Source organism: Mytilus edulis, chromosome 4 (genome assembly GCF_963676685.1).
Source record: "Mytilus edulis chromosome 4, xbMytEdul2.2, whole genome shotgun sequence".
Lineage (NCBI taxonomy): Eukaryota > Metazoa > Mollusca > Bivalvia > Mytilida > Mytilidae > Mytilus > Mytilus edulis.
In genome coordinates this window covers 61,134,559-61,147,140 of record NC_092347.1, presented here as the reverse complement: position 1 = coordinate 61,147,140, position 12,582 = coordinate 61,134,559, and the positions used below count along the sequence as shown (strand labels likewise).

At 32.0% G+C, this 12,582-nt stretch overlaps 1 protein-coding gene across 1 annotated transcript in view; it reads left to right on the top strand.

The window, feature by feature from the left end:
* The window catches only part of LOC139521939 (NBAS subunit of NRZ tethering complex-like), a 97,180-nt gene that overhangs the window by 60,946 nt on the left and 23,652 nt on the right, over positions 1-12,582 (top strand). The window contains exons 43-44 of the mRNA XM_071315701.1: positions 203-503; positions 1,005-1,071. Of these exons, the coding sequence (XP_071171802.1) occupies positions 203-503; positions 1,005-1,071 (368 nt within the window). The remainder of the gene's footprint in view (positions 1-202; positions 504-1,004; positions 1,072-12,582) is intronic.

Here is a 12,582-nt window from a genome sequence, read left to right as displayed (position 1 = left end):
TACAATGTATTATGATACTGCCAAAAGTAAAAAATTAGATTAACTATAATTTAAAAGAAATATGTTAATAAAACTCAAGTTTTAAGAAAAATAAAAAAAATAAAAAAAAATTCTGAGGAGATGGTATATAATATCAATTTACATTGCTAATCTGAAGGTTAAAAGGAAGGATAGACTTATACTTTGAATATTTTGTTTTCAGACTAAAGATGTGGAGAAGTTTTTTGATGATTTCCCTAAAACAGCCATAACCCAGCAGTTGAACTTGTATTACTTTGCTTTACAAATATATGCCTCGGTCAAACCTACAGCCATTCCAGATACCAGTCCTCTGTACAGGAATGATCCTGTCAAACTGATCCAGAGAGTTATTAACTTTGTAACCAATAGAGATGACCTTGACTGGCCTCAAGATGTCCTTGACCTGGTAGAAAAATTAAAGAAGGGTTATGAATCGTTTGAGGATTATATTCAGGCCAGAACTTTAGTTAGGATTGGAAGCGGTATGTTTAAATAATACATTTTGATATATGATTCGGGATAAAAAAAAATCACATTTTCCAATTTCCCATATGAATTTGAAAGATTATTGGTGTATGATTTCTCCTGAGTACTGAATCAAGGACTTTGTATATTTTGTATCCAACATGAAATATTGAGTTAAATTAATTGATAATTCAAACAAACATTTGAAGAAGACGAAAATGTCTTGATATGTTAAATGATAAGGTAAATATTCTGCATGTCCAAGGTATATATTATTGTACTTTTTATTGACAAATTCACCATGATATAAATAATTATAATACAAAAAGAAAGAGAAAACATTTCTTGTTAATTAATAGATAACAAGTGCATCTGTTCAAAAAGGCAGTAACTGAATATATAATATTAAATAAAAAACCTCTCAGACAATATTGTTAATGTTTGCAGAATACAACTTGATATATGTTAACTATTTAATATGTTAAATTATTTCATACCGGTATGTCAAATTATTTCAGGTGTTGATATTCAGAGATTTACTGATGATCCAGAATATAAAAAAGAAACCATACTTGGTTTGACTATGTAAGCATTCTTATGAATTACTTTTCATCTTCTTTAAAATAATTGCTTGCTGCTGAATAAAAGATAGTGTAGAAATATTTTATTTGTATTTTTCACCAATTCCATCCTTTTTAAGCTACAAAATGATCCATATAGAAGAGCCAAATAATCACTAGCTCTTAGAATAAAACATGGCTTAACAGTTTTGAAATTATATTTCCTATAAGCAAGGTACTTCTTGGAATTTTATTCATAAAATTGAAAATTGAAAACTTGTGGTTTTTTATACGACCATATAATAGGATCATATAATGGTATGCTGTCTGCGTTGTCCGAAGACACATTTGGTGTCCGTACAATAACTTTAGTTAAAGTGAATGGATATCTATGAAATTTAATAAGAAGGTTCAATACCACAAAAGGAAGGTAAGGATTAATTTTTGGGATGATGGTCCTAACTATCTTGAAATTAGGGGCCAAAATGGGACCTAAAACAAGCATTTTTCTTCTTTCAGGATATTAACATGTGAAGAAGTATTTCAATTGCTCTAAAATTGTACCACAATGTTAAATACCACAAGTAGAAGGTTTGAATTCATTTTGGGGGTTATGGTGCCAATAGTATAGGGAGTAATGACCAAAAAGGGACCAAAAACAAGCACTTTTGTAGTTTTTGGACAATAACTTGTGTTTAAGTGTAAGGATCTCTCTGAAATGGTACTACAAGGTTTCATATACTACAATGGAAAGGCTGGGATCGAGTTTGGGGGTAATTGGTCCTAGGGGGATTCAAAAAGTTAGGGTGGTCCAATTTTTCTAAGGGGTTCAATTTTTTTTTCTTCAAAATTTCTCAAATTTCAAATTTTTGAAGCTTCAAGAAGAAATCTTTAATTGCACAGTATTGCCTATTAGATTTGTACGATATTGACATTTGATTAGTGTCAGAAACCTATATGATGTCAAAAATTTGAACACCATCCAAATTCAGAGCTGTATAAACGTTAAATGTTATATCCATACTAGCCCCAACTGTTCAGGGTTCGACCTCTGCGTTCGTATAAAGCTGCGCCTTGTGGAGCATCTGGTTGACTCTTCACATTGAATGATTAGTGAAGCGATTATGTAAAATGTGAAGAGTCAAAAAATTATTTTATGGTTCAATAAACTCAAAATAAATTATTGCCATTCATTATAAATAAATTTCTATCAAAAATAAAGCTCAAAGACCTTTGTATATAACTTATATTAACAATAACGACTGAACACACATGTTGGCGTATGAATACACAATGTCAGAGTGGGCGGGTCACCATAAAAATTGACATCATTGAAAATAAAAGTAATACTTTTAACCAACATGACCAATCAGAAGACAGTAAATACACAAAATTTATTTATTTCATTTTGAAAAAAATTGACTTAAAATGAAACCAATATTATCTGATGATGGTGCATTTTGTTTTATGAAAAGTGGTTTTAAATCATAGAACTGCAATTAATAAACTTATGCTTGAACTTATAATTCAAACTTTTTTGATTAAACGGTAAAAACTTAAACAATTACAAGAACAATTTGAGGTAGTGCCTGATATCCTCAGTCACTGGGCATCCGCTGTAACTTAAAAATATCAATAAAACCTGAAGTTAATTGACCCTTCTGCAGCATGTTGTTCTCTAACTATTGCTGTTCAATCTTTATCTAATGACTATGTCATTGTCAATCTTTTTTTAGCTCACCTGACCTAAAAGGTCAAGTAATTAGTAATTTTAAGGAAATTTTGCAGATTTTGGTTATTATCTTGAATATTATTATAGATAGATATAAACTGTAAACAGCAATAATGTTCTGCAAAGTTAGATCTACAAATAAGTTAACATAACCAAAATTGTCAGTTGACCCCCTAAGGAGTAATTGCCCTTTATAGTCAATTTTTAACCATTTTTCAAAAATTTTAGTATTCTTTTACAAAAATCTTCTCCTCTGAAACTACTGGGTCAAATTTAACCAAACTTGGCCACAATCATCATTGGGATATCTAGTTTTAAAATTGCGTGGCGTGACCCGGCCAACCAACCAAGCTGGCCGCCATGGCTAAAAATAGAACATAGGGGGGTAAAATGTAGATTTTGGCTTATATCTCTGAAACCAAATCTGATTGGGGGGTTAATTTGTTTATCAGGTCAAAATTTATCTGCTCTGAAATTTTCAGACAAATCGGACAACCCGTTGTTGGGTTGCTGCCCCCGAATTAGTAATTTTAAGGAAATCTTGCAAATTTTGGTTATTATCTTGAATATTATTATAGATAGAGATAAACTGTACACAGCAATAATGTTCAGCTAAGTAAGATCTACAAATAAGTCAGCATGAACAAAATGGTCAGTTGACCTCTTAAGGAGTTATTGCCCTTTATAGTCAATTTTTAACAATTTTTTTTCTCTCCTTTTTATTAGCTCACCTGGCCCATAGCAATAGTTTGTATACATGATATATTTATGTAAAATGTAAATATGTAAATATTAAACAAATGTTTAAACATCCGATTAATATATAGAGATTAATACATGGCCTTTTCCATATCAGCTTGGGTATCATCGCGAGACCCCCATATCAGCCCGAGACGGAGTCGAGGTGCTGATATGGGTCGAGGGATGATACCCAGGCTGATATGGAAAAGACAACGTATTAATCGCTTTATCATATACTTCCGACAATAGTTTTATGTTAACAAATTCAATAACTAAAACAGTCAAAAACTTTATAAAGAAGTTAAATTATGAATCAAATATACTATAATTGTCCAACAACAGCATCACTACCTCAATATATATTTATGGTGACATTTCCTAAGAGGCATTTTGAAACATTGAAAATTTGAAAAAGTTTTATGATCATTATAACTCCGTGTTTGTTGTACTATAAAATGATTCAAAATAGTCAATGGCATTTGCATGATTTGTTAGCAAGTACTAAACTATCCCCACAATCTTTCCCGTAAACTTTGACGTCGTCATAAAATATATCTGATGTCACAATGGAAAAGTAAACAACAAATACAGGAAACACTGGAAGTAACTTGCACGAGAGGCACTATTATGGGTTTTGTGCACGAGATGCACCTGATATGGGTTATCAGCCCGGGTGGGAGATTATGGCTTGTGTACTTCCGCTCATTACACATATGCAAAAGCTGTCATATCAATGCTAAGTATATGATAAAATCCAATAACAAATAAGAGGCACACACGTAACTGCTCATATGAGCAATCTAATAAAATGCACATGTGAAACAATAGCTCATATGAGCAGTTGTACATGAGGTTTTTAACATGCAAATTAGGTTAGTTTCATATGTGCAATTTTTTTGCTCACAAAATGCTCACCTAATTTGCATGTTAAAAACCTCATGTGCATTCATGTTAGTTTCTAACGTGAGCATCTTATGTGCAACTTATGTGCAACATGTTAGCACTTTTTGGTAAGGGTGTTGGCATATGAATACACAATGCCAGAGTGGGGGTGTCGCCATAAAAATTGACAACATTGAAAATAAAAGTAATACTTTTAACCAACATGACCAATCAGAAGACAGTAAATACACAAAATTTATTTATTTCATTTAAAAAAAAATTGACTTAAAATGAAACCAATATTATCTGATGATGGTGTTTTTAGCTCACCTGGCCTAAAAGGCCAAGTGAGCTTTTCTCATCACTTGGCGTCCGGCGTACGTCGTCGTCCGTCATCGTCCATCGTCGTCTCCTCTAAAACTACTGGGCCAAATTAAACCAAACTTGGCCACAATCATCATTGGGGTATCTAGTTTAAAAAATGTGTCCGGTGACCCGGCCAAACATCCAAGATGGCTGCCATGGCTAAAAATAGAACATAGGAGTAAAATGCAGTTTTTGGCCTATAACTCAAAAACCAAAGCATTTAGAGCAAATCTGACACGGGATAGAATTGTTAAACAGATGAAGATCTATCTGCCCTGAAATTGTCAGATGAATCGGATAACCCGTTGTTGGGTTGCTGCCCCTGACTTAGTAATTTTAAGGAAATTTTGCTGTTTTTGGTTATTATCTTGAATATTATTATAGATAGAGATAAACAGTAAACAGCAATAGTGTTCAGCAAAGTAAGATTTACAAATAAGTCAACATGACTGAAATGGTCAGTTGACCCCTTTAGGAGTTATTGCCCTTTATAGTCAATTTTTAACCATTTTTGGTAAATCTTAGTAATATTTTACAAAAATCTTCTCCTCTGAAACTACTTGGACAAATTAATCCAAACTTGGCCACAATCATCTTTTGGGTTAGTAGTTTGAAAAATGTGTCCGGTGACCCGGCCATCCAACCAAGATGGCCGCCATGGCTAAAAATAGAACATGGGGTAAAATGCAGTTTTTGGCTTATAACTCAAAACCCAAAGCATTTAGAGCAAATCTGACATGGGGTAAAATTGTTTATCAGGTCAACATTTATCTGCTCTGAAATTTTAAGATGAATCAGACAACCCGTTGTTGGGTTGCTGAAATTTTGCTGTTTTTGGTCATTATCTTGAATATTATTATTGATAGAGATAAACTGTAAACAACAATAATGTTCAGCAAAGTAAGATTTACATATAAGTTAACAAGACCGAAATGGTCAATTGATCCCCTTAGGAGTTATTGTTCTTTATAGTCAATTTTTAACAATTTTCATAAAATTTGTAAATTTTTACTAACATTTTCCACTGAAACTAATGGGCCAAGTTCATTATAGATAGAGATAATTTTAAGCAGCAAGAATGTTCAGTAAAGTAAGATGTACAAACACATCACCATCACCAAAACACAATTTTGTCATGAATCCATCTGCTTCCTTTAATATTCACATAGACCAAGGTGAGCGACACCTTTTATGAAAAGTGGTTAATCATAGAATTGCAATTAATATTAAGCTTGAACTTATAATTCTAATCTTTTTTGATTAAACAGTGAAACTTAAACAATTACAAGAACAATTTGAGGTAGAGCCTGATATCCTCAGTCACTGGGCATTCCGCTGTAACTTAAAAATATCAATAAAACCTGAGGTTAATATACCCATCTGCAGCATGTTGTTCTCTAACTATTGCTGTTCAATTTTTATCTAATGACTATGTCATTGTCAATCTTGTTTTATATAACCTTATGTTTTTTTATTGCCCACCATTGATTTTCTCTCTCCTTTTTATTAGCTCACCTGGCCCATAGCAATAGTTTATATACATTATATATTTATGTAAAATGTAAATATTAAAGAAATGTTTAAACATCCAGATATTGTCACTGATTAATATAATTCAATAACAAATAAGAGGCGCACACAATTATTCAATCTATTAGACAGTTTTCATAAAGATATAAACTTGAGACAAATTTGTAAAGTTACTACCAGCAGACATAAAATGTTCATAGTTCATATATGACTATAAATGGTGTGTGAATGTTTTAACATCCTGATATGGTCACTTCATATAACTTGGCCTCCTTGGTTGTACTGTCCTTTAATCTACTACATCCTATGCAGAGTTGTCCTGTTTGAGACATTGCAAGAGAATGTGGGAGCATTATGTTTATGTCACTTGTTTTATAACATGTCATCAGCAGACCAGCATTGTTCAGTATATGAAGTGCATGAGTATCCAAATCAGCTACAATAACATTGTCTCTAGGTGTTGTCACTATGTATGCTGGTCTGAATGGTATGTCCTTGTTGATCTCTTTGTCTCCTGTATAGATATTGATGATATCACCACCCTGTCCTAACACTACAACTCTAAATATGCCATCACTTACTTCCTCCGCCACATGTATATTCCCATTTCTGGTACTGGTTACCATATAGGGATAGGTGAATATAGGTTGTTTATCTTGATCATGTTCATACACTCTCTCTTGGTCTCCATTTTGATTCATTATTATTACAACTCTTCTTCCTTGTTTAGGATATTCTTGATTAACACATCCTACTAGAACTTTATTGTCACTGGTAATATGGACTGCTGAAGGTGATAATGGTGACACATTATATAAGGAGTCTGTTAGTGTACCGGTAATACTACTGATTTGTTTCAGTCTTGATTTCCCTATAGATATAAGTAGATCATTTGATTGAGAAACAGCCATACCACAGACCCCGATATGAAAGCTAGATAGTATGTTCAGTTTGGTTCCTTCAGGTTTTACTCTCTGTAATACTTTATCTATGTAACTATATATCCACAGTGAATCATCATGACTATAAGACAAAAAATCAATTGCAGACAGTTCAGTTTGATATTGTTTATTTATTTTCAGTTCTACACCAGTCTTTTCACACACATCTTTGATGTTAACTACTTGATGATTCTCTGTGTTTTTTAATTCTGGATGAACTTTTTCTTTGCAATGATTACACAGTAATTTACTACAGTCAATACACTTCCACTTTATTGATCTATCAGTATCACATATTCCACATTTAACTGGAGCTTGACTTCTTATAACAGATGGGGCTTGACTTCTTATAACGGACTGAGAGAACCCCATTATTGTTGGATATACCTATACTATTTATTTGTGAAATTGAACTAATTAGGTGTTTAAAGTAAATCATATTACTTTCTCAAATAATATGCATTGTTTGAAGATTTTAAAATTGAATAGTTAAATTAATATATATTAGTATAATTAACCGTCCTGTGACATAAACAATAGTTTCCATTGTTTAATAAAGATTTCAAATATATTTTTCTTTTGTATTTATTCATTTTCCATTTGAACAATATCCTTTGATTTAGTGAATAAATTTTTAGTTTTTCTTTTGTTACGGTTTTATTATAGAGAAACATGAATTTAGAACGAACAACATGTATAAAGATATTTTTTAAAAGTTGTGACTTGCAAAACATTTTGAGGTCATATATTGGTATAACGTCATTATCGTCAGAAGACACTTAGTTTCTGAACAATAACTTTAGTTAAAGTTAATGGATCTCTTTGAAATTTATACATAATGTTAGAAATCACAAATGGAAGGTTAGAATTGATTTTAGGGGTTATGGTTAAACAGTTAAGGAATTAAGGGCATAAAAAGGGGTCCAAATAAGCATTTTCTTTAGTTTCCAGACAATAACTTGTGTGTAAGTGTATGGATCTTTCATAAATTGTACCACAAGGTTCTAACAAAAAAAAAGGAAGGTTGGAATTGATTTTGGCGGTATGATCCTAACTGTTTAGGAATTAGGGGCCAAAAAGGGATAAAATACAATACTTCGTAATACTTTGTATAAATTGCTTGTTTCTTGACCAATTTCAATGGGGTTTTATTTATGAATTCTTGGGGTTCTTTAATATGCTGAATCTAACCATGTAATAACTTTTTTGATTTTGGACCCCGTTTTTAAATTGATCCTCATTGAGGTCCAAAGGGTTTATTATTAAACATTGTTTGATTTCATCAAAAATGAAACTATTGGGGTAATTTGATATACTGAATCTAACCATGTATTTAGAATTTTATTTTAGGTCTCCTTTTCAAATTGGTCTACTTTAAGGTCCAAAGGGTCCAATATCAAACTTGGTGTAATTTTAACAAAAATTGAATTCTTGGGGCTCTTCGATATGCCGAATCTAAACATTTATTTAGATTTTTGATTATAGGCCCAGTTTTCAAGTTGGTCCAAAATTAAACATTTGTTTGATTTCATCAAAAATTGAATGATTGGTGTGCTTTGATATGTCTAATCTAACCGTTAATATAGACTTTTAATTAAGGGTCCCGTTTTCATAATGGTCTTCATTAAGGTCCAAAGGGTCCAATTTCAAACTTTGTTTGATTTCAACAAAAATTGAATACATGGGGTTCTTTCCTATGCTGAATCTAACCATGTATTTAGATTTTTATACGACCGCAAAAATTTAAATTTTTCGTCGTATATTGCTATCATGTTGGCGTTGTCATCTGCGTCGTTGTCGTCTTCATCGTTGTCTGAATACTTTTAGTTTTGGCACTCTAACTTTAGTAAAAGTGAATAGAAATCTATGAAATTTTAACACAATGTTTATGACACAAAAGGAAGGTTGGGATTGATTTTAGGAGTTTTGATCCCAACATTTTAGGAATTAGGGGCCAAAAAGGGCCCAAATAAGCATTTTCTTGGTTTTCGCACAATAACTTAAGTTAAAGTAAATAGAAATCTATGAAATTTTGACACAAGGTTTATGACCACAAAAGGAAGGTTGGGATTGATTTTGGGAGTTTTGGTTCTAACAGTTTAGGAATTAGGGGCCAAAAAGGGATAAAATACAATACTTTCGTAATACTTTGTATAAATTGCTTGTTTCTTGACCAATTTCAATGGGGTTTTATTCATGAATTCTTGGGGTTCTTTAATATGCTGAATCTAACCATGTAATAACTTTTTTGATTTTGGACCCCGTTTTTAAATTGATCCTCATTGAGGTCCAAAGGGTTTATTATTAAACATTGTTTGATTTCATCAAAAATTAAACTATTGGGGTAATTTGATATACTGAATCTAACCATGTATTTAGAATTTTATTTTAGGTCTCCTTTTCAAACTTGGTGTAATTTTAACAAAAATTGAATTCTTGGGGCTCTTCGATATGCCGAATCTAAACATTTATTTAGATTTTTGATTATAGGCCCAGTTTTCAAGTTGGTCCAAAATTAAACATTTGTTTGATTTCATCAAAAATTGAATGATTGGTGTGCTTTGATATGTCTAATCTAACCGTTAATATAGACTTTTAATTTAGGGTCCCATTTTCATAATGGTCTTCATTAAGGTCCAAAGGGTCCAATTTCAAACTTTGTTTGATTTCAACAAAAATTGAATACATGGGGTTCTTTCGTATGCTGAATATAACCATGTATTTAGATTTTTATACGACCGCAAAAATTTTTCGTCGTATATTGCTATCATGTTGGCGTTGTCATCTGCGTCGTCGTCGTCGTCATCGTTGTCCGAATACTTTTAGTTTTCGCACTCTAACTTTAGTAAAAGTGAATAGAAATCTATGAAATTTTAACACAATGTTTATGACACAAAAGGAAGGTTGGGATTGATTTTGGGAGTTTTGATCCCAACATTTTAGGAATAAGGGGCCAAAAAAGGCCCAAATAAGCATTTTCTTGGTTTTCGCACAATAACTTAGGTTTAAGTAAATAGAAATCTATGAAATTTTGACACAAGGTTTATGACCACAAAAAGAAGGTTGGGATTGATTTTGGGAGTTTTGGTTTTAACAGTTTAGGAATTAGGGGCCAAAAAAGGGCCCAAATAAGCATTATTCTTGGTTTTCACACAATAACTTTAGTTTAAGTAAATAGAAATCAATGAAATTTAAACACAAGGTTTATGACCACAAAAGGAAGGTTGGTATTGATTTTGGGAGTTGAGGTCTGAACAGTTTAGGAATTAGGGCCCAAAAAGGGGCCCAAGTAAGCATTATTCTTGGTTTTCGCACCATAACTCTAGTTTAAGAAAATAGAAATCTATGAAATTTAAACACAATGTTTATGACCACTAAAGGAAGGTTGGGTTTGATTTTGGAAGTTTTGGTCCCAACAGTTCAGGAATAAGGGGCCCAAAGGGTCCAAAATTGAACTTAGTTTGATTTCATCAAAAATTGAATAATTGGGGTTCTTTGATATGCCCAATCTAACTGTGTATGTAGATTCTTAATTTTTGGTCCCGTTTTCAAATTGGTCTACATTAAGGTCCAAAGGGTCCAAAATTAAAGTTAGTTTGATTTTGACAAAAATTGAATCCTTGGGGTTCTTTGATATGCTGAATCTAAAAATGTACTTAGATTGTTTATTAGTGGCCCAGTTTTGAAGTTGGTCCAAATCGGGTCCAAATTAAACTTTGTTTGATTTCATCAAAAATTGAATAATTGGGGTTCTTTGATATGCCAAATCTTACTGTGTATGTAGATTCTTAATTTTTAGTCCCGTTTTCAAATTGGTCTACATTAAAGTCCAAAGGGTCTTAAATTAAAGTTTGATTTTAACAAAAATTGAATTCTTGAGCTTTTTTGATATGCTGAATCTAAACATGTACTTAGATTTTTGATTATGGGCCCAGTTTTCAAGTTGGTTCAAATCAGGATCTAAAATTATTATATACTGCAGCTGTCCTATTTGAGCAGTCACATTGCATTGACCGTATATTCATATGTGATATACAGTCACTAACCGTATATCACTTTGTTTATGACGTTGACAATATGTTTCCGTAGAGTTTTATTTATGACGTCAATAAAACATACAGGTTCGCGGAAATTTTACGTCTTCCGTTGAAAATTAAGAAATGATGTTTTTACCCTAAATGCTTCATTTAGTACAGTTATAAGAGTTGCAGTATATAAAGAATAACCATACATTGTCTCGAAATATCAATGTTATTTGTACTCGGCTCGAAACAGGTAGAAATGCTCGGCACAACCTCGCTTTCTACCTGTTTCTAAGCCTTGTACAAATAACATTGATATTTCGAGACAATGTATGGTTATTCTATATATATTAAGTATTGTGCAATAGCAAGAAATTTTCAATTGCACAGTATTCAGCAAAAGCAAGAAATCTTCAATTGCACAGTATTGTGCAATAGCAAGAAATTTTCAATTGCATAGTATTGCGCAATAGCAAGAAATCTTCAATTGCACAGTATTGTGCAATAGCAAATATTTTCAATTGCACAGTATTGCGCAATAGCAAGAAATATCTAATTGCACAATATTGTGCAATAGCAAGAAATTTTCAATTGATTGGAGTTATCTTTCTCTTGTCCAGAATAGTAGTTGAATCAACTTAAATCATTGTTTTATACAATATACAATGTATATTCACTTTTACTACCAACTGATAAATTAAAACAATCTTTACCATTCAGTGATAACAAACACCTTTTGTTACATTTTAATATTTTATGATGTATTTAAATGAGCAGTTATTGTTGCAAACTCCATTAGAAATTTGAATTAGATCAGTTTTGGAAAAAAGGAAAGGGGGATGTGAGAAAAAAAAGGGGGGGGTTAAATTTTTCTCATTTCAGATTTCATAAATAAAAAGAAAGTTTCTTCAAACATTTTTTTTGAGAGGATTAATATTCAACAGCATAGTGAATTGCTCAAAGGAAAAAAAAGTATTTTAAGTTCATTAGACCACATTCATTCTGTGTCAGAAACCTATGCTGTGTCAACTATTTAATCACAATCCAAATTTAGAGCTGAATCCAGCTTGAATGTTGTGTCCATACTTGCCCCAACCGTTCAGGGTTCAACCTCTGCGGTCGTATAAAGCTGCACCCTGCGGAGCATCTGGTTGATTTTTAGGACCTGTTTTCAAATAGGTTGACATTAAGGTCAAAAGAGTCCAAAATTAAAGTTTGTTTAATTTCATCAAAAATTGAATTCTTAAGGTGTTTTGATATGCTGATTCTAACCATGTATTTATATTTTGGATATGGGAGAATTATAGGTAAATGTCCAATTT